At 32.4% G+C, this 27868-nt stretch overlaps 1 protein-coding gene and 1 long non-coding RNA gene across 2 annotated transcripts; both read left to right on the top strand.

Annotated features, from left to right (window-relative positions):
- The first annotated feature begins 4018 nt into the window (after positions 1 to 4018).
- On the top strand, positions 4019 to 15402 carry LOC134719654 (uncharacterized). The gene is made up of 4 exons (XR_010107650.1): positions 4019 to 4134; positions 11599 to 11668; positions 12782 to 12855; positions 15170 to 15402. It is a non-coding gene; the product is annotated as an uncharacterized LOC134719654 (long non-coding RNA).
- Positions 15403 to 22487: 7085 nt separating this feature from the next.
- LOC134717961 (uncharacterized) lies at positions 22488 to 26735 on the top strand. Its single transcript, XM_063580462.1, has one exon. The coding sequence runs from the start codon at positions 22488 to 22490 to the stop codon at positions 26733 to 26735; it is 4248 nt and encodes a 1415-aa protein (XP_063436532.1).
- Positions 26736 to 27868: the final 1133 nt, after the last annotated feature.

The raw sequence follows: 27868 nt of genomic DNA, 5'->3' as shown, positions 1-27868 counted from the left end.
TAATTGAACAATTAGGTCAAAATGTCAAAAGTTTATATATGTTAGAAAACAAAGAGGACCTGTCACGCTGTGCAAACAAAAAAAAACAGTTTGATAATGCTATATTAAAAAGCAGAACAAATTACTGTTACTAAAGTAGATAAACCACATTTAAAATGATTGACAGTTTGGCAAAACAATCAACATGTTACTCCCATAAATATTGACAGCTAATGATCGAAGTTGTTTCTATCTTATGTATTATAAATCCTACTTAAAAAAGGTATATTTCAGCAGGTAGAAAGGGTAATAATCTTATGCTACTCGTGACTCACTGGTCGTGTTTATTCAAATGAAAACACATTATTAAAAACAAAAATATCATAACTAAAAAAAGTATGTGATATCACTTCTTTAAACCAGAATTATTATCCGTATTTAGATATAGCATGTATAATAAGATGTGGCATATTAGCCAATGATACACCCTTATATAAGTCCCAATTTGTACAAGTAAACCGTTAAATGTCAAAGTACGGTCTTCAACGAAAAGTAAAATTACAAAAATACTGTGAGGAAAATGCAACACGGAAAGTCAATAATCAAAAGCTAAAATGCATTACACGAATGGATTACAACTGTCATATTCCTGACTTGATACAGGCAACGATGCGTGAACAAAATACTCCGGCATAATAGTTAAGATTTCAAAAATACAACCATCAACATTGTGTTAGTCACGAAATAAACATACACATATGTAACAAAGAAGTTCAAAATTGCATATAGACCAAAAATATTAGTAAAGATTAAAGACAAGACAACACTAAATAACCTTAGTACAATAACACAATGACGAGATGTATAAGTACAAAACCACGTCATATATATATAACAAAGTAGGCTATAAAGGGCTATGATTATTTACTAGTGTAAATCATTTAAACAGGAAAACCAACGGTCTAATCTATTTTAAAAACAAGAAATAAGATACACTTATAAACCACACCAACAAATGACAACCACTAAATATCTGGTTCATTCCTAAAACAGGTACAAACAAACCAGCGGGTTTAGAACGGTTAAATATAATCTAACCTACACCCTTACCCGAATCAAAAGTGTAACATCACAACATTGTCCGGAACAGTTTTCGTTGTTAAATGATAATTAATGCTCAGTAAAATTGTTTTAAAGCGTTTACTTAATACATGACTTATATCTTTCATTGTCAGTATAAGAAATACGCCTTTTGTTGGAACTATTTTTTAACAAAAGTTAAACAGTCAAGGAAGCTAAAATACGTAGAAACAAAATATATGACCCAAGGCAACTTATAATATAATTAAGAAGTATATAAGGTCATCTCTGCAAGACATAGATGGAATATATATTTATGAAAGTTTCTTATTATCAATCAATAATTAGGTCTTTCCACTTTTCTGTGGAAAGACCTATTGTATTTGTTCTGATTATTATTCTTTTTTTTTTTTTCCGCCAAATTTTGTTCTTGCGATAAATGTTTGTTTCGCAATATGTCGCTTAGATATTTCTCATATGGTATCTTATAGTTTATGCGCTTTTAAATTTCACCCTGCTAAGGCGAACCATTTTATTTGTAAGAGTTATCTCCCTATTCACTGTTTACCATCTGTGTGCATCTCCTTCGTAACAAAAAAAGATAGCGACAAATTTCTTTTTACAAATTGTTCGTTACATCCTCAGAAATTTTTGATAAATTTGGATCGAAGCGATTGGATGAAATTTTATAGGAGTTATCTACCTTTACAAAATAAATTTGTAGGTATGTGTTTTCAACTCAACAACCGTTAACCATATATGCCTGGAATGTTTTTATTTGAGGTCCCTAGGTCCTCACTTAGAAATATAGGTCAAGGTCAAAGGTCAAGGTCGTATTTTAGATTTTCATATGTCTTTGATTTCCCTATAATTCTTGAATGGTTATAGATACAGAAAATTTAAGTAGTGAAAAATGCTTGGTACTTCAAGGGGCAACTTTGTTACATTATGACTGTATTGGTTTTACCATTATGTAAGGGACATAACCCCCATTGATGGTTTATAAAAAGACATTATGAGGCAAAACTCTTAAACAAAAGGTCATTGGCCCATAGGGTCTTTTGCAATGACATTGTAGAGCAATGACCTTGACAAAGGTTACAAGGTCAAAGGTCAAGGTCATGTACTAAAAGGCAAATTATGTGATTTTGACACTATTTAAAGAATTGTATGCGTGTTTAAATTCCAACCAACCAATCAATCAATCAATCCGTGCATCTTTCCGTCTCATGTGTTTAATATGGGGTCCAAGATCTCTTTGTTTCTTTTTCGCTTGTTTCAAGAGACCCTTTCCAACGCTTTTAACCAACCAATCAATCAATCAATCAATATGTATGACAGTTTATTTATGACAGTACATCTAAAACAAAATGGAAGGAAAACACTCTCAATTATTTCAGAAGAATTCAATTTAATATTGTTTTTACCTCTCGCCTGAAAAAAAATTCCACATGTTCTCTGAAACTACAAGTCTGATCGACGTAAAAACTTGCAGTCAGCAGGGCATGTATTGAAAGTTCATAAAACAACGAGGTGCTGATATTTCGCAAGAATTTTCCTAGAGAAAAGAAATGGCAATGCCGTAAAAAATCGCCGTAGAGATCCCTGGGTCGTAACTTAGGGTTCGTGTTGTTTATTCTTTAGTTTTCTATGTTGTGTCATGTGTCCTATTGTTTTTCTGTTTGTCTTTTTCATTTTTAGCCATGGCGTTGTCAGTTTGTTTTAGATTTACGAGTTTGACTGTCCCTTAGGTATCTTTCGTCCCTCTTCTTTTACAAAATGAGGTCAAGGTCAAAGGTCAAGGTCAAGTTCTAAATTTGGACTGTTCCATGTTTTTGCATTTTCTCCAACACTTTGAAAGATATGTATAAAAGAACTAGTGCAAAATGTCTGCTTTTATGTAATGAAGATATGTTACATTAGGTCTGATACAATTTAATGGCATCTTATAGGAGTTAGTACCCCGGAAATGTCTTAATATAAGGTTATTTGATTATTACTTCAACTAAGTTCACTTTAAAACCATATGACCTTGTACAAAAGGTTAGGTGACAAATGACCTAGAAAAATGACAATCTAAAGTGACCTTTGGAAAACAGGGAGTAACAAATTTTGATTTTTTTCATGGACAAATACTCGGAATCCATGTTTTGTAATTTAAATAAATAAACTAGACTAAAAATTACATTTGATAAACCGGAGGTGACCAATTATTTTCTGGTTTACAGGTAAAAGTATATATGATATTAGAACACACCCGTGATATTGCGGTCCGTGCCTGAATTAAAGTATATATATATATAACTATGAGTATGCCTTATTTTAATATTGGTATTGTCATCTGTCAGATAAAGTCATGCCTGTTATAAGATGCACAGTTTTCTCTGCTTTCAAAATCTTTCTGTTTGAACCCGTCGACCCAGAACCTATCAATTATTGGTAATATTATAATAATATGGAAAACAAAAGGGCCTGGAATGGAATTTTTTTACTCAACAGTGGTGCGCCTGTCATGCAGATGCGGAACGTACAGATAAGGTACCACTGAGGTCACTGGTGAATATACTATTGGTATCGGCGTCAGACTCGATCATGATGGATGACACCTAATTTAAATTTTGATTGCAATCATTTTGCTGAAAAAAATAGTCATATTCAACATATTTTACATGGGTACCGAAATGACCACATTAGGTGTCGATTAAAACAGGTGCCGATTTGACTACACCGGGTGGCGATTTACCAGGTGCCGATTTGGTTCAAACTTATTTTTTTCAGGGAATTTGGTAGACACCTACTCCTACATCTACGCCTAACTACGCCCTCTCAATGTTGAAAAATATATGATTATGATTTTTACTGCTGAATAAAACATCCAAAGATCTTCAGACTAAGATATTACAAATCCGGAATTTATATCCAGACAGACCGGGATTGTTTAAGTTTTTGAAAAGTTATTCTCAGGTTTCCACATCCGCTGCATGTTTTCTGCATCCTCTACATTTCGCAGTTACTGAGTTAGTTTGTACATTATTGAAGAAACAGTTTTATCGTCATTCATCCATCGTTCTTTAGGTAAGCACAACGAAGTATCCGTTTACTTGTTATGGTCAAGGACGTATAGATAAACGTCCAGGTCCTTACGTCCACAGCACAGGCACTTGTTTCTGTCCATACGAAGGTCGACTATCCGTATGGATAGAAACAAGTGCCTGTGGTCCACAGGCACTTGTATATCTGTTCCAGACCGAATGAGCATTTGCACCGTACGCGTATGGTCTGGACCGTATGCGTACTTTTTCAAAATACTCATACGGTCGGATCGTACGTGTACGGTCTGACTAATATTTAGGAGGTTGTCAAGTTTATTAGATACAAATGCATTTAACAGATCAACATAACGTTTGTATAAAAACTTTATATTCTAACTATTAAAAAAAATACGTTAATCAAATCAGCAATTCTTCTTCTTCTCTAAGTAAATTCCTCCGCAACGGAGCACCCGTGTCACACGGTAAAAAGAAATCCCTTATTTCTATATTACTGTTTAAAAATATGGAGCAGACTAGGTTAAAATATATACAATCCTTAAAAGATTATCGTTGTCCTAAAACCGTTTATTAATGTAAAAGCTAACATAAAAATATTTACACCTACTATTCTATGTACATTAAGCATATAATAATGTAGTCATAATATCTTAAAACGCACAGATTAAAAAGGAGTGAAATAGATTTACTGTTGAGAGGTAAAAGGACATAGTTTATTTATTCATTTATTTCTTGACAGAAAAAAATAAAAAGATAAAAAATATAGTTTGCTATTAATGGTCTGGGATTTAGCATTACTATTTAAAACCACTAAAATTAAAATTAACTGTTATGTTACTGTACATAATAGATCATAATATGCAAAATTTATATTAGTTTATGTCTATTTAACTAGTTGTTCTACAGTTAAAATAGAGGTTGATTATATTTGTATATGGAATCATAAAACTTTTATAGAATCTAAAATATTTGATCTGAATCATTACCAGTTAAGGCCTTTTAAAAACTAAAATATGGAATATTCATCTTTTTGTGTTACATTGTCCATTTAAGTTTACTCTTAGGCTTCCATTTAGGATATATATGTCTGATAATTAATCAACTCAATTTTTTATTTTGTTTTTTGGGGGTAAAAGTTAATTGATAGATTAATGGTTATTTAGACATTGCACCCGGGGTCTTTTGCCTCAGACTGCTTTGATACTGCCATCCTTTTGTGTAATAATGTTCTGCCACAATGGAGGTCATAGCACAGTTTTCTGCTTATTTTTTCTATCTCTGTTGAGATTTCTTCATTGAGAATTTGAATATTTTCCCGTACTTTGGTTGAGTCAATAATTACTTGCATTAATTCAATGCAATTTATTTCAATATCTTATTTAGCAGGTCGATCAGTAATACATTCACTGAAATGACGTCATTTACCAGATCGAGGGGGTCACCTGTATCCCTGCACTATTTACGTTCATCAAGCGTCTTAGTGATCGTCATTGTGTAGGTTACACTAGAAATAATGGTTGTTCTGTAGGTACTTAATGACAATTCCCTAATGACAGCAGTGCTGGTTGTCAATTTTGAGAATTCAATTTGCCGAATAATTCGTACAATATAGAATTATAGTTTTCCAACCACTCGCTCAACATTGGAACGGAAGTGACCACGCCCCTAAACGCACAAATGACAGTGATAAAGGCGCGTATAATTGACGAGTTTTTTCTGGTGACGGATGAACTCGAAAGTGGTCTATTGTTTTAGAATATTTAGCAACTTTATAAAATATGCAAATGCAAAAGTTCATACATGAAATGCAAACATGTAAATGTAAAAAATATCATGTTACTTGTGATAGCAATAGTCATCTTGGGTGAGAGTACCAAAAATAAGATTCAGATATGCAATTAAACAAATATTTTATTTTAATTGTTCGTTTGTTCATTTTATCCATCTAATTGTAAAAATAACAATTTGTAAAACTAAAATTGCAATAAATGTTTGTTTGAATTTAACCCATATGATCCAACAACATGTATGTACTGGACTGTACGCGTATACTCATACGGTCCGACCTTATGCATATGATCAGACTGTAAGAGTATACGTATATGGTCCAAATCCGCATATGGTCTGGAACATATCCATCGGAAGGTCGACTATCCATATAAAGCTTCTATTTATAGGGAAAGTTGACCTTCCCATTGATAAAAATTGTCCTTATTGTTAAGCCTTTTGACATTACTGACGAGAAGCTCTATTGATAGTCAACTTTATTATTTACAGAATTTTATTGATAGAACTTCCGATTCCTGTAAAAAAAACATAACAAAAGAAAACTGGTGCACACTGAATAATGATCGTAGCAGGTTATTTAACAGTGTGCACCAAATTTTTTATGTTATTTTGAATAGACAGAAAAAATATTACAGTCATTTCTTATAACTTAATTCTAAATTCCATTTTAGACCGTAGAAATCCATGAAAAAACGTTGACGATAGGTCACATGACCAAATTTTATGTCTATGGGCTGATAACAAAATAACGTCAGCCAATCAGACAACATGTAACATTCAAAATTGAATTATTAGGAAATAGAAGGGACTATACTAGCCCTTTTCACTATTCTCCCCGTGGTCAGAGATTTTTCTGATGTACATATGCATGTAGGTTGGTTTGCAAAACAAGCTTTATCCATAGGCATGGGACGTCCAGGTCCAAATAATTGTGACATCTTTTTTAAAAGGCATTGTAAGGCATTAAAGGAAAATTATAAATTAGACTTTCAAATTGAAGACAAAATGATTATATTAGGAGTAAGCTCATCCCATATAATAAAATGGATATACATGTACCCAGCATCAAGACTTAAGTATGCAAAATGTTATTCTAAATAAAGAACATGATCATAACACACAGGGCCATTCAGGTTAATTGTGTTGTAAATAAACAAGGTGTGAGATTACATGTATGTACATGTATGTTCATATTGATCCAGGATCATCTTGTAAATCAGCTCCCATAATACATTTGTACATTGCACCTTACTTTTTCTCCCTTGGCACCTGACTGTGACTGATGAAGTGATATAATTATAAGTAGATCAACGTATATTGGATAAACTCTGGCGTTCTTAATTTTTATATTTCATGTGTAAATAATGTATTCAGTCTTCATGCTGAGTGGCAGCCTAGGCTAGTAAAATTGCTCTCGGGCCTGTAAAAATCATATCTACAGGCCTAATGAATCTAACTAAAAATTTTCAAAAATTGAGCTCCGGGCCTGTTAGATTTAATAGTTCATCGTGAAGACTGCTGTATTAGGAAAATGGTACGTAATGTTCTTTCTGTGTAAATGATTCTTTAATTGTATTTTGCAAAAAACGTGTTGTAACCTGTTCTTGAAAATATCAGTATATTCCTTGAACAACTTTATACATGTTGTAGTTTGTTGCGTTAGCTTTCTTGTATTTTCAGCGTCTGCATTTAAAGACATAACATTCTTGATATCTCCTTCTGAAAAACTTGCAAATTTACTTTCGTTGGCTGCAGTGCTTCCTCTATGTGAAGTCATAAATCTAAATTTAGCAATGGATTCTAATAGTGACCATCAATATACATAGAATTCTAACATGACGTCCTTCAAACGCTTTGAGTACACACCCGTGGTAAAATTTGAATATTCCGAATGTTCCGATCGTACTCCCACGTCATATGTTTGTGTTTTTTTATGAATGAGTTTCGCGATGTCATAAAACGATGACGTTTAGAATATGAGCATTTTACGGGAAAATACACGCTTTTAACCCTCTTGCTGCCGGAGGGACACATATGTCCACACTGGAAATGCCGGAGGGACACATATGTCCATGCATTAATTTATGCAAGCTTCTCATCAATGCTGTATCTCTTTCAACTAAAAGAATGAAGATTAAACAGTGTTATGTTTTCTTCAATGGGTCCAAAATGTAATGGTCATTATTTCGTGACGTCATATATTGAATGACGTCGTTGTTTGGCATGTTACGTCACAGACGTCGAGCTGTCGTATTTTCCGGCATATGTAAAAAGTAAAATCACAAAAATACTGAACTCAGAGGAAAATCAATTTGGAAAGTCCATAATCACATGGCAAAATCAAAAAACAAAACGCATCAAAAACGAATGGACAAGAACTGTCATATTCCTGACTTGGTACAGGCATTTTCAAATGTAGAAAATGGTGGATTAAACCTGGTTCTATAGCGCTAACCCTCTCACTTTAATAACAGTCTCATCAAATTCCGTTACATTTACATGATGCGTTAAACGTAATGGAAAACGTAGGAAAACGTAAACAAACGGTGCTAAAATGTGTTATAAGCCACATCTTTTGAAACATTTAAGACATATAAGTCAATTATCATTTAAATTAATCAAAAACTATCTATATATGTTATTTTAAATAGTTTAAGCATGTCACTAATTCAGTGTTCTCCGTTCTTTTACGCCAATTTGATAGTGCGTTCATTTATGGGAATGGAACATATTTGCCTACACCTAGAGCGCTTCGATCCAAAATAATTGCCGTATAAGACCTATTAGAATCGAAATAATTCATGGGGGCTTGAATATATCTAGATTTTACCACGGGTTGTCCCTTTATGCCGATATTTTACCCCTCGCTATCGCTCAGGGTAAAATAGTTGTCATAAAGGGCCAACCCGTGGTAAAATCACGATATATTCAAGCCCCCATGAATTATTTCTTAAATATAGCGTCAATATACCTTAAAAAAGAAACAAGGCTTCAGATACCTAGAATCACCTTTGAAATATCAAATGTAAACAGTAGGATGCTACACCATATGTAATATTCATGATATTAGATCATGCCATGATGCTCAAACACATACAAGTTAATTGTCTGATCTTGACTTCTCTTGTCAGTTGTAGATTACCTCTTTGATTATTAATTTTTAATCTTGAATGTAGAAGTTTTACATTTTCTAGACTACCTTTGAGACCAGCAGGGAATTCCATGGCCTCTTTAAGGATGGAGGCCAGCCATTGTTAAAATATCATGTGCCATCGTCAAAGATACCCACCATCATTAAATTATCTTCCGCCATGGTCAAATGATATCCGCCATTGTCAAAATTTGTTTTCCTTTTTCTAGCAGCTGCCACTTTTTTTAGCAATAATAATTAATTAACCAGTACATGTAGGTTTAATATTGTATTATATTTCAAAGGGTCCTCCTGATTACAGTTTCAATGCCCTGAGGGTTATCTGGCCAAAGATTACTAATCACTTGTGCAGGTACAAAATGTACAACGACACACCTGACAGGAAAACAAGATAGACTACTGATTACATTTCTTTTGTTTTTGTACATAATTTAATTACAATTTTCAGCAAAATGAAAATTTAGATTAAAAAAATAAATGTTAAATCCAGTAACAAAGAAAAAAAGTTTTATAAGTCAAACACATGCTTATCATGCTTATATTGATGACTTACGCAACCAGCATTCCCCTTTTAAAATGAGTACAAACTAAGACATTAAACTGAACTTTATTCATGCCATAAAACATGAGCACAGCAATAATCAATAATATTTAATACCTTTACAAGTTTTAACATGTTTCACATGTTTAACACTGTTTACAGCACATTTCAGTCAGTATGTAGCTAATGGTAATATATCTTTGGTTAGCTTGCCTGTTAGCTGAACGGTGAAGTCATTGTTAGGTAAGGTAAACTTCCCTCCTTTAATAGTAGACTAGCCCAACAGATAAAAAATCTATCTCTCTGTAGGACTAATTAAGCTACTTTAAAAGGAAGGTAGTATACCTTTTCTAACAATGACTTCACAGTTCAGCTAACAAGCAAGCTAACCAAAGATATTACCATTAGCTACATACTGACTGAAATGTGCTGTAAAGTAAATACACAATTATTAACTGCAACTTGATAAAATCTGAAGAAATTTCGTATCGTAATTCTGAATTCATTCCTTAATTTACACATACATTTACAATCAAATTGATACAACCAGTCTTCCGGTTTACAATCAGAATCGAAAGGTGAATGTTGCATAGTACATTTGTATATACAATGATATATGTTACTATGAAATAAGCTATCTAAAGTCATTAAAAAAAAATTGAAGTTCACATGAATACAGATTTAAAGAGGTCGACTCATTCACTTGCAAGTGAAAACCTAATTATCAATGTTTCTTAGCGTAATTTGACAAAATTTAACCTTTTTGACTGCAACAGGCGAATAGTTATTTCACTATTTCAATTTCATTATTGATTGAACAAAAAAAAATCAAACTTTAGATTTTTTCATATATCTTGTAGCTACATGTAGTGCCCCTTTAAACATTCAAGTAACATTATTCTCATAAAGGTTGGAAGTTAGAGTTGTCTTTCTTTAATAATCACCTATTTAAGTAGTACAAATTAATCACTAGGAGAAGTGATTTAATTTTATTGTAGCTTTAAATATAAAATACTAATGATCCAGGGACTAATTATGTTTCTAAACTTATCAGAACCAACATCTGTGTTGTCTAGGATGACCAGGTCATTTCAGGTGATGACCTTGTAATGTAATGAATCTAGGATAATGACATAAAAATCACTTGTTTAAGTATCAGACCTCCTTCCCAAAAATCACTTCTTTAAGTATCATTCTTTTCATAACTCCCACTAATTTCAACACCCCCGGACAGCGAAATTTTTATCGCGAACAGTTGAATTTTATTACATAATCTGAAAGATGAAACCTTGAACTTCACAGGAAAAATACTCCCACTGCTGTGAAAAATCTTTTAAGAAAGTATCAGTTGAACATTATGTAAAGCCATTATTATAGCATTTTTTCAACTAAAGTAGAATTTTCAGCTAAATGATAGCATAAAAGGCATAAACCTTGCTACTAAACAGAAGCAAAAGATCATATTTTTTTAATTTTACTATAAATTAAAAGATATTAATTAAACCTATGTGTTTAAAATTTTGAAAAAAATACAAAATCCTAATTTGTGACAAAACTAATTTGCTACTCAAATAATTGATTTAAAAATCACTTATTTCAGTAAGTCCCCTGACTGAAAATTGAGAATGGAAATGGGGAATGTGTCAAAGAGACAACAACCCGACCATAAAGCAGACAGCAGCAGAAGGTCACCAACAGGTCTTCAATGCAATTTATAAGTCAGATAAAGGAAGATGTGGCATGAGTGCCAATTAGACAACTCTCCATCCAAGTAACAATTTATAAAAGTAAACCATTATAGGTCAAGGTACAGCCTTCAACACAGAGCTTTGGCTTACATTGAACAGCAAGCTACAAAGGGCCCCACAAATTACTAGTGTAATACATGTACATGTACCATTCAAAAGGGAAAACCAACGGTCTAATCTTCATAAAACGAGTAACGAGAAAGACTTATGAACCACATAAACAGACGATAAGATCCATTATCTTTTCTTTTTTATTTTCAGATAATTAGCATTGGAGAATTAGCACTTGACTGGTCTTATGGTCACAGTTGGTTGCATCCTGTATAATTTAGTAAGGATTATTATTAGTAAGAATGTAAAAAATCTGAGTCATAAAACAAAACTTTAAATATCATTAGGTGCACATGACAATGCATGACAAGTTTCTTAATTAAGCACATTCATGACATTTACAGATGCGGATCCAGCCATTTTAAAAAGGGGGGTCCCAACCCAGAGTAAAGGGGGGTTCCAACTATGTGCTCCCATTCAAATGCATTGATTGTTCAAAAAAAGGAGGGTTCCAACCCTCAGAGCCCCCTGGATCCGCCACTGCATTTGAGACCAAAAATTTAGAAAGTTGCCAAAAGTTATGTTCATTTTTATTCATGTTATTCAACACATTTGCCACCAAAAATTTAGAAAGTAAGCAATTAATTTCATCAAACATCAAAGACCAAAAGTTTAGGTGGCTAACAAAAGTAAAGCGGGGTTCCAACTGTGTGCTGCCATTCAAATGCATTGATCAGTCAAAAAAAGGGGGGTTCCAACCCTCAGAGCCCCCTGGATCCGCCACTGCATTTGAGACCAAAAATTTAGAAAGTTGTCAAAAGTTATGTTCATTTTTATTCATGTTATTCAACACATTTGAGACCAAAAATTTAGAAAGTAAGCAATTAATTTCATCAAACATCAAAGACCAAAAGTTTAGGTGGTTTACAAAAGTAAAGATCAAACACATCTGAGAACATTTTCAGAAAGCAAAGAAATATTGAAATAAGTTTAGTTGGCTTCATCAAACATATTTGAGACCAAACGTTTAACTAAACAGGAAAAAATATTCAGTGAACTACATGAACTAACAAAACACATTTGAGACCAAAAGTTTAGAAAGCAAAGAAATTTAAAGTATTCTTTCTTAGACACCCTTGCCAACACTGACAAATTTGCTTTTTATTAATGTCTTTCTTAATATATGCTGGATTAATTGTCAATTGAAAATCCAAACTTTGTGAAGAAATATTCAGTATAGTATTGTCCACTCTTTAATTACAAATATATAGCAATATGTCAAAGCTTCATGACATTTTTGTCCCATTTACAGTAACTACTATTTTATATTGATACTGAAAATATTAGTTTTAAGAATTTGTCAGTTCTATTAACATTCCATTTTGATTTTCAGATCACAATATAATTACTGGAGAATTAGCAGTGGTTAAGCTAAAGGTCACAGTTGGCTGCATACTTTATATCCTGGTAAGGATTATTCAGTTCGAATAAAACAAAGATTTGTGATAAAAAAAATCCTGTTATGCTTGCAATATGCGCATGACTGGTGTCTTAATCAAACTCATGTTAGACCAACAGGTTAAAAAATGAAAAAAATAAATGGTGCCTACATATATTCTCATTTTTAGTAAATAAATAGTACATAGGGTGAAATGCAGTTTTTGGCTAAAATTTCAAAACCAAAGCATTTAAAGCAAATTTGATGAAGATACATTTGTTCGTTAGGTCAAAGTCTATCTGCCCTGAAATTTTCAGACCAATCATGCAACCTGTTGTTGGGTTGCTGCCCCAGAATTGGTAATTTTCAGAAAATTTTGCAGCTTTTAGTTATTATCTTGAATATTATTATAGATAGAGATAAACTGTAAACAGCATTAGTGAACAGCAAAGTAAGATCTATAAATAAGTCACGATAATCAAAATGGTCAATAACCCCTTAAGGAGTTATTGCTAATTTTAAACAATTTTCACAAATTTTGTAAATTTTGTAAATTTTTATTCGTTTATGATATGCACATAGACCAAGGTGAGCGAAATGTTTTATATAAATTAGACCATTGGTTTTGCAATTTGAATGGTTTTACACTAAGTAATTTTGGAGCCCTTTGTAGCTTGTTCAGTGTGAGCCAAGGCTCCGTGTGGAAGACTGTACATTGACCTATAATGGTTTACTTTTATAAATTGTTACTTGGATGGAGAGTTGTCTCATTGGCACTCATAACACAGCTTCCTATATCTATATATCAAGTATATTGTTTATTTATTGTACTGCTTTTTGTAGTCAACATTGACTTTTTACACTTGCTGCAGCCTTCTTAGGCCAAATAAAGGGTTCTATTACTATTTGTTTTCATGATTCTTTTAATAATCTTTTTAAACAGATATATTTCATGAAGCTGTATGGTTCAAATATTTTCTCTAAGGGAGAAGGGAGAATGGAAATTTAAATAGAAAAATAAGTCACTAAAATCATGTAACTACCATTCAACTAAACTTGGTTTTGATCATCTCTTAGAATTGCATTGAATTGAGGTTTGAAACCCCATCCCATCAGTCTTTAAACATGGTTAAAATATAAATTGATAAAAACAAATGAAAGGCTCATTTTGACAAAATATTGGTTAATATAAGAATTATTTGTTATGGTATGATTGCCAGTTTAGACATCTCTCAACAAGAGACCATATGACACAGAAATTAACAATTATAGGTAATTGTATGCCCTCCAAAAAATCAGCATAGTCTATACCACATAATCGACTATGAAAGGCCTGAAAGGACAAATGTAAAACAACAGAAACAGGAATACAAACACTCTGTTTTATGTACAAAGCAAAGAACAAAAAACAAATGTGTTACACAGCAACAAACCACAACCTTACTGACTTGGGACAGGCACATACATAATGTAAATTAATCACAATGTCTTAAAATTCAGTTTTGATTTAACTAATTGTTTTTAAATAACTTCACTAGATTTGAATAAAATACAGGGTTTTAGAGTAATCATTCTTGATATCTGCATAGAGTAAGGCAAACAAACATTCAGATCAGAGTTTTTTATGCCCCTGCCATAACCAAAGTTGCTTTCCATTTTCTAACTTTAGTTAACTTCAACCAAATGTTGTGATGAATTTTAGTGGCATTGCATTTGCAGTTGTTGAGTTATGCCCTTTACAAATGAAAAAAATGCTGATTTTTTTGTTTCTGTTCTCTAACTTTAGTTTACTTTGACCAAATGTTATTAAACTTACATACAATGCATATAACCTTAGATCAAGTTTGAATTTTAGTGGTGTCACTTCAACTGTTCTACAAATGGAAAAATTGGAAACTAATATCCATTCTAAAAATATTTTTAAACTTGGAGTTAAATAAATTGAATCAATGCTTTATACAATACAATGTTAACTGAAAAATTAAAACAATCTTTACCCATCGGTGCTTACAAGCACTTTGATTCTTCAGTGTTGTCCCTTTATAACCTTATAGAATATTTTGTTTCTGTTCTCCAACTCAAGTTTCTCTCAACTAAATTTAATGAAATGCATTTATAATGCTTATTACCAATTAATTCATGTTGAGTTCAAATTTTGGAAGAGTCTCTTTTACAGTTATTGAGTTTTATCCCCTTATAATGTTATATGCTAGCGGAGGCAGCATCAGTGTCCCTATGGACATATTCCCTATTTATTTATTAACAAACACACAGAACTTAAAACTTAAGTCATGATTGTTATGCCAATTTATATACTATACTTTAATACTTTTTCATTTATAGGTCACAGTGAAGACCTAAAACTTGGTTTTATTCCTGGATACATAAACAGATTAGACTTGGTAGGAGTCATTAGAAAATCAAGAAGAATATATTGTAGATGTATTAGATATTTTATTCATAATAATATCATTTTGTATGATCTTAATTATGGATGTAAATAAACATGAAGATGCAAAGGCGTACATGTATGCCCTTGGCCAAGAGCAAATGAACTTTTTAAAATGATACATTTTTATGTGAGAAAAAATGTTTGTTTTGATTTCTTAATGGCCACAATTAAAAGTCATATGAAACCTCAAATTAAAAAAAATAATGCACTTGTTTTTTATTATAAGTCAATGGTTAGTTTTCATTATAAAAACTTATGTACATCTACTTTTTTCTGAAGAAAATTCTTTAATTTGTTCATATTTAAAAGAAGTTTACTTTATTTTCATTGGAAGGAAGCAATTCCCTGACGACATATTTCCCTTATGCAAAGTGACCTCAGTGTGACCCATCTCGTAAAAATCTTGTGATCACAATACACATGGATGTCCTTTAAATTAACTCTTATCTGAATGTACATGTTAAACACATGATCAATATCCATGCTTTTTTGTTGATTGTTGATAAACAGTTGACAATCTTTAAACTTCAGCTTCAAAGTACAAACTTTAATTACCTGCCATATTTTCCCAACAACACTTAACTGATTAAAAAAAAAATGACGATAAGATGAAATTTATACAAATAAATGATAAAATCTGCACAGATGACTAAGTTTATGCATTGGTTCAAGAATTGGAATAACATTATTTTTCACAGGTCACTTGTTTCATATCACTTTAAGAAAGAGTGAATGTTTAAATTGTTTTTTCCATCCTTTAGACAATGGGAGCTCTTAGTTTTTATGCCCCCTGACTAAGCGGAGGTTTTTATGCCCCTTGTCTAAGCAGAGGGGGCATTAAGTTTTATCCTTCAGTGCATTCTAAAGTTGGTGTCCATTCTCTTACTCAAGTTTGCTTCAACCAAATGTTATGAAACTTACACACAATGCTTATTTTTAGTTAACTTAGATCAAGTTCAAACTTTGGTGATGTCACTTTACCCGTTCTAGAGTTATGCCCTTACAAATTGAAAAACTTCACAATTTTCTGTTTTATTTCTGTTCTCCAACTTCAATTTGCCTCACCCAAATGTTATGAAACTTACACACAATGTTTGTAAACACAAAATACAAATCAAGTTCTCATTTCATTGGTATCGCGTAAACCATTGTAGAATTATGTTCCTTTACAAATGGAAAAATTGCTTTATTTTTTTGTTGTCTTAAGTTTGTTTAAACAAAATGTTATAAATGAAACTAATACACAATGGGTATTACAACGAAACATAGTTTACTCAGCAATTTTTGTGATGTCATTTTTTCTGTTCTGAAGTTATGCCCCTTTACAAATAGAAAAGTTGAAGAAATTTTCATTTCCCTTCCCTTACTTTAATTTGTTTCAACCAAATGTCATTTTACTTATACACAATACTCAGTACTTATTACCACGTAGCTGAGATCAAGTACACATTTGGGCAGCATCACTTTTACTGTCATTTATAACTTTATAGGATATGCAAGTGGGGGCATCATCTGTGTCCCATGGACATAATACATTATATAAAGATAAAAAAAAATCTATAAATATCCTGTACATACATGACATAAATGCCTTATGATTGAAAATATTTGTCTGGCAAATGTCTTGTTAATGACTGCTTCTATAAGTACTGGTATAGGGTTTTTACAAACGATCTTTTCCGGCATCGTCAATAATATGTTGTCTCTATTTAATATATATTGAATCATTGCAAGGTATTTGTTATCACAGGGAAATTGTAAATTCTTAGCATACTATACAGTGGGCTGTTTGTGGATTGCATTACAATCCTTTAGTTGTTTCATCCTTGTCTTTCGGGTTTTGGTGGATATATGACTCATTGGCAATCAAACCATAAATAACACATTCTTATAGTTCTTAATTTTATGGAGTTGTGAAACTGCAACAACACTGTAGTTGGTTTGGTTATCCTTATTCTTCCTGAACATGCAGGCAAAAAATTTGTTACTGGATATTAAGCATTAGACTATCAACATAAGTATACTCTTTGTCATCTTTAAATGGTAACATTAAGATTAAAAATCTAGATAATTAAATAAGTTCAAAGCACCTCCAAACAAAAAAATATATGGGTTATTGCTGAGTGTATATTAAAAAGAAGATGTGGTATAACTGTTTGCCAAATATCTGTCAAATTGGTAGTTTTCAGGTATATGAGAATAAGAGACTTTTATTTATCAGTTGTCTATTGTCAATAAAATACATAACTATATTAGATGTGTAACAAGTACCAATTACAAACTATCAAAGATAGATCAACTACAATAAAGTTGACAAACTACAATAAACTCATCATAAATACCAGGATTGAATTTTGCATTTAAGCCAGACACATGTTTTGTCTACAAAAGACTCTTCAATGACGCTCGAATCCAAAAAAGTTAAAGTCCAAATAAAGTGCTAAGTTGAAAAGAATTCATAACCAAAGCCACAGTACACTATGCAACAATGATCTAAACACATACTGTAGTAATCAATGAAAATAACAGGCTGCAAAAATGATGACAACTAGACAAACTTTTTAAGGAAGCTAATTTACTTTCAGGGATAATTTCCCTGATTTTGATATGAATACGATTTTTGATAGCACAAGTATGGGTTGGTGCAATATTTTAACTGTACAGTATTCAGCGTTGTGTAACTGACACATTACAAATGTAGTTTACTCTGACACAACTTATTTGAGAAACTAAAATATAAGATATTAATTAATATTTCTTTGTTTTCTTTTTCAGATAATGCCAAAAAAAAGTAAAAAGGCAAGAAGTACCAAGGTGAAAGAAAATAAAGAAAGAATGAGAAAAAACCAGGAAAAAACCAAAAAGCTAAGGGATGGTCAGTGCAACAACCAATCAAATAGTAAACAGCAGAGCAACACCTCTCTTGAAAATATAAATCAGAGCGTCATCTCTGAAAACTGTCATGATTTAGATCAGAGCGTCATCTCTTCAAACTGTCATGATTTAGATAAGAGTGTCATCTCTCAAAACTGTCATGATTTAGATCAGAGTGTCATCTCTCAAAACTGTCATGATTTAGATCAGAGTGTCATCTCTCAAAACTGTCAACATATAGATCAGAGCGTCATCTCTCAAACCTGTCATGATTTAGATCAGAGTGTCATCTCTCAAAACTGTCAACATATAGATCAGAGCGTCATCTCTCAAAACTGTCATGATTTAGAACAGAGCGTCATCTCTTCAAACTGTCATGATTTAGATCAGAGCGTCATCTCTCAAACCTGTCATGATTTAGATCAGAGTGTCATCTCTCAAAACTGTCAACATATAGATCAGAGCGTCATCTCTCAAAACCGTCATGATTTAGAACAGAGCGTCATCTCTTCAAACTGTCATGATTTAGATCAGAGCGTCATCTCTCAAAAATGTCATGATTTTGATGTAGATGAGAGAAATATATTAGAAAATGCCTTTGAAAATATGTTAGAAAATGTCTTTGAAAATATATTAGAAAATGTCTTTGAAAATATATTAGAAAATGGAATCGAAATCATATATGAGAATAGAAATGAACATTTATATGATAATGCAAATGAAAAACTAGATCAGAGCATCAACTATCAATACAAGAGAAATACAGATGATGATAATATATATCAGAATAAAAGTGAAAAACAAAATCAGACTAAAAAACTAGACCAAAATCAGGTTAAAAAACTGGATACAAATAGGATTGAAAAAATGGATAAAAATCAGATTGAAAAACTGGATAAAAAGCAGATTGAAAAACTGAATAATAATCAGAATACAAAAATTGTTCAAAATCAGACAAAGAAACTGGGTCAAAATCAGATTGAAAAACAGGATGAAAATAGGATTGTTAAAAAGAAATATGAAAATTTGATTAAACAACTAGATCTAAACAACAATTGTCCACAAATACAAACAGAGAGTGAAATAGTACTTATGAATAAAGTTCAATTGGAACAACATCAAAGTAAAAAAAAGAACAAAACCTCATTCAAAGCACAATATAACAACAACATAAACACAGCTAAGGTTAAGGATTGTGTAAAGGTTAGTAGATCATGTATTAGAAATACATTTGTACAAGGTAGTTTTCACCAAGGAGATATAAGGTTTGGTTTAAACAGTGGTAAGCAATGTGTAGCAAATTGTTGTTCAGCTCTTGCTTTTAGTAAATTGAAAGATTTAACCTATTGGGATCAGAAATATTTAGATAAAGTTCTGATTTATGGAAATGATTTATATAGCCGTGTTAGTGGTAATAATCATCACTTATTAATATCCGACCTACCACCAATATTAGATATATCAGGCACATTGATGCAATTGTCATTAAAAGAGTCGATATCTGCTGTAATAGATACATCAGAAACCATTGATTTTAGTGAATTTGGTAATTCTTTGCCATTAGACCAAGCTTTACAGGAATCCCTTGTAGATTATGATGCTTGCTTTATATGTGCATATGATACTTCGTTTTTAGCCTTGAAACATGGCCAAAATTTATTTTTGTTTGATTCACATGCAAGAAACGAGTTTGGTTTAAAGCACAGTAATGGTAAAAGTTTACTTTTAAAATTGAGCAGTCTAGATCATCTTTATCAATACTGTTGCAACATGGTACCAGGAGCAAGTCAAAATCAGTGGTTTGAGGTTACAGGAGTAAGCATAGTTTTGGTTGAAGAACCTGTTATGTACAATGATGACCATATTGTTCCTGAAAACCATGAACACGAACTGTACAACTATAGCGATATTGGAAACCACGAAACAATGAACACCAGTGACTCTGAGCTGCCTGAAATTGTAGAAGAAAATGAGAAAGGGTCACCCCATACAAACATTGACGAAAAAATAAACCTAACATGTGACATCTATAGTTCTGAAAGTAATGCTAATGTGTCTTTCAATGATAATATAAACAGAAATGAATCTGATGTTAAAATTGTGTCTGCAACTGACTTGTCTTATGATTTTAAACCAATCAACACTGTTGCAAAGAAAAAGCTTTGTCTCATTGTTAAGATACCAACCAAGCATATTCACAAGCAAATCACCAATACTATTTTTGATATGGGCCCTCCATCTACTACAAAATCTATCACAGGTGATGGAAATTGTTTGTTTCGAGCTATTTCATATGCTCTTTCAAATAGACAAGAGTTTTATGGAAATATAAGAAAAGCTATAGTTGATCATTTGATAAGAAATACAGAAATGTTTAAATCTTTTTTACAGCCAAGATTTAAAACTGTCATAGAACACATACATTCTCTCCAGATGAAAGAAAATAATGTGTGGGGAACTGAGTTGGAGATTTTGGCATGTGCAGACCTGCTTAAAACTGACATTTACACTTATTACAATGATTCATGGATTAAATATTCTTCATCTCAATTATGTAGGAAAAACAAAATTAATGTTCAGGCAATCTATCTTCAACATCTAACTGGCATCGATCACTACGAAGTTGTCACAGCTGTAAGTCAGAAGTCAAGGTATCAAAACAGAATGCAATCTAGTCCGGTTGTAAGGGAAAAGTCAGAATTTGATAGGAAATGTGAGGTGTCAACATTGAAAATAAATGATTCTGATAACTATTCGGATGATGAATCAAAAGTCTTATCAAAAGCTGAAAAAGAAAAGATAAGGTACAGAAAAGATGAAGAATTTAAAGCAAGAAAGATTTCCAAGCTGAAAAGAAAATATAGGGAAAATGAGACATACAGAGATAATTTAATACAAGCAGGCATTAAGAAATATCGAGAGGACAAAGATTACAGAGATACTTTAAAAGAATCTGGAACTGAGAAATATAAAAAAAATGAGGATTACCGAGATAACTTAATACAATCTGGAATTCAGAAATATCAAGACAATGACAATTACAGAGAAAAATTGAAACGAGCTAGTAAATATAAGTATGAAGAAGATGAACAACACAAGAAACATGTCAAACAAGCAAGTGTACAAAAGTATAAGGAAGATGAAAAGCACAGAGAACATGTGAAACAAGCAAGTATACAGAAGTATGCAGATGATGATTCACATAGATGTAAGGTTAAACAACAAACAGAAACACGTCGTGGAAATTTAAAAGAGGAAAACAAACAAATAACTGAAGTTATCAGAAAATTTAAAGATGCAGTTAAGAAAGGTCCAGAATGTGTTTGTTCTTGCTGCTTGAGGCTGTTCTTTGAAAAACAGGTTCTGATCTGTAAAAAGGGGTCCTATGATTATTCTATATATGATTCATGCACAACAGAGAAATATAAACACATATGTACAGATGACTGCAATACTCAATGTGCTTTTGAAGGAACATGCAGAACAAGTCTATGGATTTGTTATACTTGTCATCGTAAAATGCTGAAAGGTAAAATACCTGCAGATTCATTTTCAAATGGTTTAATGCTTGAAGATGTTCCAGTAGAATTAAAACAGCTAAATTCAATAGAGCAACAACTTATAGCCCTGAACATTCCATTCATGAAGATAATGGCTTTACCAAAAGGAGGACAAAAAGGTGTTCATGGACCTGTAGTTTGTGTACCATCTGATTTGAAAAAAGTTACTACTTTACTACCACGATCAGAAGATGAAAGTCTTTTACTTAAGGTTAAACTAAAGAGAAAGCTCAACTACAAAGGCTATGACAAATATCAATATGTAAGACCAAACCATTTGGAGCAAGCACTTGTGTATTTAAAGGATAAAAACGTGTGGTATAAAGATGTCGCTATCAATGACGAATGGATAAACCCTATCCCTGAGGTAAATGATGATCAAGTAGTGAATGATGAATCTGATTCTGATGATACTGAGATGATGGGGAATAAAGAAATACAGAAAGATGCGTTTGAAAACATGTCAAAGTCTTCGAAAGTAGGCAATGAAAGAGAAGAAGAAAGCGAACAGTATAGCTACATTGATGATAAGTTACGTGGTGTTCAGTTAGATACTTGTTTACAACCTGCTGACATAGGACAAGAGGCTTTAGATTTATGCTTTGATCAAGTATTTAATTTAGCTCCAGCAGAAAATAACAATCCTCTTAGTGTCCTAAAAGAACCAGGTATCGAAGCTAAAACCTTTCCTGTGCACTTTCCATCAGGTAAAAATACTTAGGATGAAGACCGTGATGAAAAACTGACTATTGGAAGATACTTTAATCTTCGATTAATGAGTGTTGAAAATAGATTTGCTAGAGATACCAACTACATATTTTTCAGTCAATATTTAACAGAGCTCAATAGCGTGATTTCAAACGTTCAGATATCTCTTAGAAAACAATGTCCTTTTTCGAAAGAAGGCAAGAAAGTTACAAGAGAAATGCTTTGCAACAAGGAAACCTTAAAAGAATTATTTAAGAAAGATGAAGCTATAAAATATTTAAAACCTATTCGTGGAACTCCTCCCTATTGGCAAAGCTCACAAAAAGATATATTTGCAATGATAAGACAGTTAGGAGTCCCCACATTCTTCTGTTCTTTTTCTTCTGCAGACTTCAGATGGTCCGAAATTGTAAACACAATTTTAAAACAGCAAGGTGACATGAGAAATTGTGAAAATATGACATGGGATGAAAAATGTAAAGTTCTTTGTAGCAATCCTGTTACAACAGTAAGAATGTTTGATCAAAGATTTCATTTGTTTCTGAAGAATGTTGTCATGTCAGAAGCTGAACCAATAGGAAAAATAATCGACTATTTTTACCGAGTTGAATTTCAACAAAGAGGTTCTCCCCACACACATTGTTTATTTTGGGTAGAAAATGCTCCAAAATTTGGCGAAGATGATATTGATGACGTTATTACCTTTATTGACAAGTATATAACATGTGAGATACCAGATGAACAGAAAGACAAAGAATTGCATGACATTGTTATGGCAGTACACCAACACAGCAAAAAACATTCAAAATCATGCAAGAAAAAGGGAACAGTATGTCGTTTTAATTTCCCCAGACCTCCCTCAACTAGAACATTTATCTCAGAACCAAGTGATCCAGATCAAGATTCAGAGGACGACGAAAAATTAGCAAAGGAAATATTGTCCGACTTATGGGAAGTTATAAAAAAGCATGAAGATGAAAACTTAGATGTTTCTGAAATTTTCAAGAAGATAGGACTAACTCAAGAAAGCTTTGAAACATATTATCGTTTTATCACCAATCGCAATACAGTAGTTCTCAAACGTCAGCCGAATGAAATATACACCAATCAGTATAAGCCACATCTTTTGAGGGCTTGGGATGCAAACATGTACATACAATATATTTTGGATGCATTTTCCTGTGTTGTATATATTATAAGTTACATAAGTAAAGCTGAGCGAGAGCTAGGATTACTTCTCCAACAGACTAAAAATGAAGCAGAAGAAGGAAATCTAAATGCTCAACAGACTATGAAAAAAGTTGGAACTTCATACTTGCACCATAGAGAGATAAGTGCACAAGAAGCAGTGTTTAGAGTAACTGGATTGAGATTAAGAGAGTGTTCAAGGAAAGTAGAATTTATACCGGTGGGTGAAAATCCATGTAGAATGAGCATTCCTTTGAAAGACCTGGAGAAACAACAAAGTTGTAAGTCTTCAAAAAGAAAAAGGCATAATAGTGACAGTGAAGATGAAGATGAAGATGAAAATAGTACTTGGATGAACAACATTGTTGATAGATATAAAGGTAGACCACACATTGATATCTTTATCAAATTGTGTCTTGCAAGATTCACTTCTGAATACAGTGTTATACTAGAATCACAATTACCACAGAAAATTAATAAAGACACAACCTTCAAACTTGATGGCTCACTTGGATATATTAGAAAACGCACAAGAACTTCACCTGCAGTTATAAAATATCCACGTTTCTCTCAGGAGAATTCCCCAGAAAAATATTATCAAAGCATTTTGCAACTGTATTTGCCATACAGATATGATGAACAGTTGAAACCACCGCAATTTCAAACTTATGAGAATTTCTTCACATGTGGAAAAGTTAAGTTTCAAGGTGATAACACATTAAGTTCTGTGAAAGCAATTGTTATCAAAAACATGTCAGACTTTGTGAAAAATGGTCATGATTTAGAGGAAGCAGAAAAGCAATTTCATGAAAAAGATCCTAAAGAAGATGCTTGGTGTGAGTTATGCCCAGAAGCAGAAGTGAATAGAAGAGAATGTATAGATGAAGGTAAAATATCTAGTGTGATTGAGGAGGATTTATCAATACCAGATTTGAATAATGAAACGAGCTCATCATCTGTTGGAACTAATTTGCTGTCTGTTTCTCTCACAAAAAATGAAATTATTCCAAGGCTTAGGAGTTTGAATTTGAAACAAAGAAGAATTCTATATAAAGTTAGAGATTGGTGCATTCAGAAATCAAATGGAAAAACACCAGAGCCTTTACATTTATTTCTAACTGGTGGAGCAGGAACGGGTAAAAGTCACTTGATCAAGTGTATTCAATATGAAGCAACTCGAATATTAGCACAAACAACAAATAATCCAGACGATCTCACAGTTCTGTTAACAGCTCCAACTGGAACGGCTGCATTTAATATCAATGGGTTGACAATTCATAGTGCTCTTGGAATTTTCAAATCACTCTCACCTGATCATGCAACTCTAAGTGAAGACAAAATTAATTCACTCAGAACAAAGTTAGAAAATGTGCAAATATTGATAATTGATGAAATTTCAATGGTCAATAAGAAATTGTTGTTTTTCGTTCATGAGCGACTTAGACAAGTTAAAAAAAGACCAGACAATTGTTTATTTGGAGGTGTTTCAATAATTGCTGTAGGCGATTTTTATCAGTTACCGCCTGTTCGAACAAAAAGGGTAGACAAATTGTATGTAGACGATCCTTCTAATCCCTCAAATCAGCTATGGAATGGCTTGTTTGAAATTGCAGAGTTGGATGAAATAATGCGTCAACGTGAAGATGGAATGTTTGCTGAACTACTAAATAGATTGCGTGTTAAGCAGAAAAATGAAAGTTTGTCATCATCTGATCAAGAAGCATTAAAACACTGCTTTGGTGATAGCCCTGATGAAGCATTGCACATATATTCTACAAATGCAGAGGTTGATAACTTTAACAAGGAGATGATAATGAAGCTATGTACAGAACCAAAACTAGTTGAAGCACAAGATTTTCAAAAAGACAAAACTTCCGGGAAATTGACTCTGAAAAAAAATCATTATTCTAAGTCTGATGCTAGTCTTCCGATATCTATTCTTCTATCTGAGGGAGCAAGAGTAATGCTTATTAAAAATGAGGACACATCAGATGGTTTAGTAAATGGTGTAATGGGAACTGTTATATCTATCAAAGACTACTCACCGAATTCCCTCCCAAGTACAATATATGTTCACTTTGACAATGAAAGAGTAGGAAGAAATGCAAAGGTACAAAAAATCATTAGTGGAAAACGCTGTGTTGGATTGAAACCTTCAAGTGAAGACATTCCTTTACGCAATTGTTTACGAAAACAGTTTCCATTGAAGTTAGCATGGGCTTGCACAATTCACAAAGTTCAAGGATTAACAGTTGAAGAATGTGTTGTTGATTTGAATAAATGTTTCACATATGGTCAAGCATATGTAGCCCTTAGCAGAGTTACCTCAAAGTCTGGTCTTCACATTGAAAGCATAGAAGCTGAAAAAATTGACAAGAAAATCTTCTGTGATCCGGATATTGTAAAGGGTGTTTCAGAAATGACTGATTTTTTGCCTGAAATTGAGAATGAAGAACAGGAACATACAAAATCTTTCCAGATAATGTATCACAATATTCAAGGTTTACAGACTCATGCAGAAGATATGAAACAAAATCCAGACTTCAGAAGTGCTGATTATATTTGTCTAACTGAAACTTGGGCAAATCAAGAATTGAGTTGCTTTGAAATGATGGGGTATGATGGTTTTCATTTGCCTAGATCTCTGGCTTTCGAAGATAACAATTCATATTATTCCTTTTTAAAGGAAATGCAGCATGGTGGTGTAGGGTTTTTTTACAAGTTTTCTGCGGAAACTGAAATATGCAACTTGACCTCAAACTTGGAATGTATAGTTTTCAAGATAACAAGTAAAAATATATTTGTTGCTACTGTATACAGAACTCAGAGGTATAATCTAGGAAAATTTTTGGAGAACATGGAGATGTTAATCTGTAAATTGGAAGATTTATCAGAAAAAATTGTTGTAATAGGTGATTTTAATCAAGATATTTTGAAAGGTGGTTGTACAGTATTTAATTTCATGTCATCAAAAGGTTTCAGACAGCTTGTAAGTAGTCCAACAACAGAAGGTGGAACTCTTATTGATCATGTGTATGTGAAAGGATGTCTTGATACACAGGTTGTCATTATTCCTACATATTACAGTTATCATGAAGCACTGAAAATAGTAATTGCAAATGACTGAACGGGGTAAAAATTAAAAAAAAACAGGTAGACATAAATGTGAACAGTAAAAGACGAAGGTCAGTTTTAATTTTTATTTTAAGCATATCATAAATCAATTAATCATGCCTCCTAAAGTCCAACCCTTCGTCCCCGTCGTAGGAGGCGGATATCAGCACTAAAACATGATTTAGTGCTGATAACAAACAGGGCTCTGGCAACAATTACCATATATGACAATTATAGTTGCTCATGGGTCGGTCATCCTGAAGGTGCATGAAAATTTGCCACTGGATGTGAAGCCAAAAAAACCCAATTCAATCAATTAATCAAAATGAACGATTAAAATAGATAATTTCTAAAGGTATACACAAATGTTTCTGTTTATTTCATAATTCTAAGTTTTATTCTTACTTTGGTAATCAAAGACTAACATTTAAAAATGTTTACCAAAAATATGTATATACTTTAGCATCAATAATATACAATTTTAAGACGTTGTCCATGATTTCTGAATGTGATAATTGATCATCAAGATAACGGTATGTATTTTCCTTAAGAAAAATCAGCACTAAGCAGTATTTCACTCAATTGTTTTAGCTCTTGTGCATTGTTTAATATATAAAATTGCAACTGCCATGAGGTGAAATAGTTGATAATGACTAATCAGCAAAGAAAGAAGATGTGATTGTTAAACTTCCAAGGCTTTAAGTACTGGTAAGTCATACATTTTATTTCAATATAACAATTTTATTATCTTGTATTTCCAGATTACTGCACTTCAATATATTTTTGCTACTTCAAAAAGTTACGTAAAAACATTTAATTTGAGGTGGGAAGACCTTCAATTGTTCTCTGAACAATTGGTTTTTAATTTTAAGAGAGTTGCTATGAAAGAGGGACGAAGATACTAGAGGGACAGTCAAACTCATCAATTAAAAATAAACTGACAACGCCATGGCTTAAAATAAAAAGGACAAATAGAAAAACACTAGTACATATGAATGACAACTACAACAGCAGAGATATCGACATAGAAACATAGAACAGACTACATGGAAACAAATAAATATTCACCAATTCTTATAAATCGTTGAAATCGGATATTGTTGTTCGACAATTAAGATAATCTTTAAAATAATTAACATTCAATAT

This window comes from Mytilus trossulus, chromosome 5 (assembly GCF_036588685.1).
Source record: "Mytilus trossulus isolate FHL-02 chromosome 5, PNRI_Mtr1.1.1.hap1, whole genome shotgun sequence".
Classification (NCBI taxonomy): domain Eukaryota; kingdom Metazoa; phylum Mollusca; class Bivalvia; order Mytilida; family Mytilidae; genus Mytilus; species Mytilus trossulus.
The sequence above is the reverse complement of the archived record's forward strand: the minus strand, read 5'-3'. Positions and strand labels throughout refer to the sequence as shown.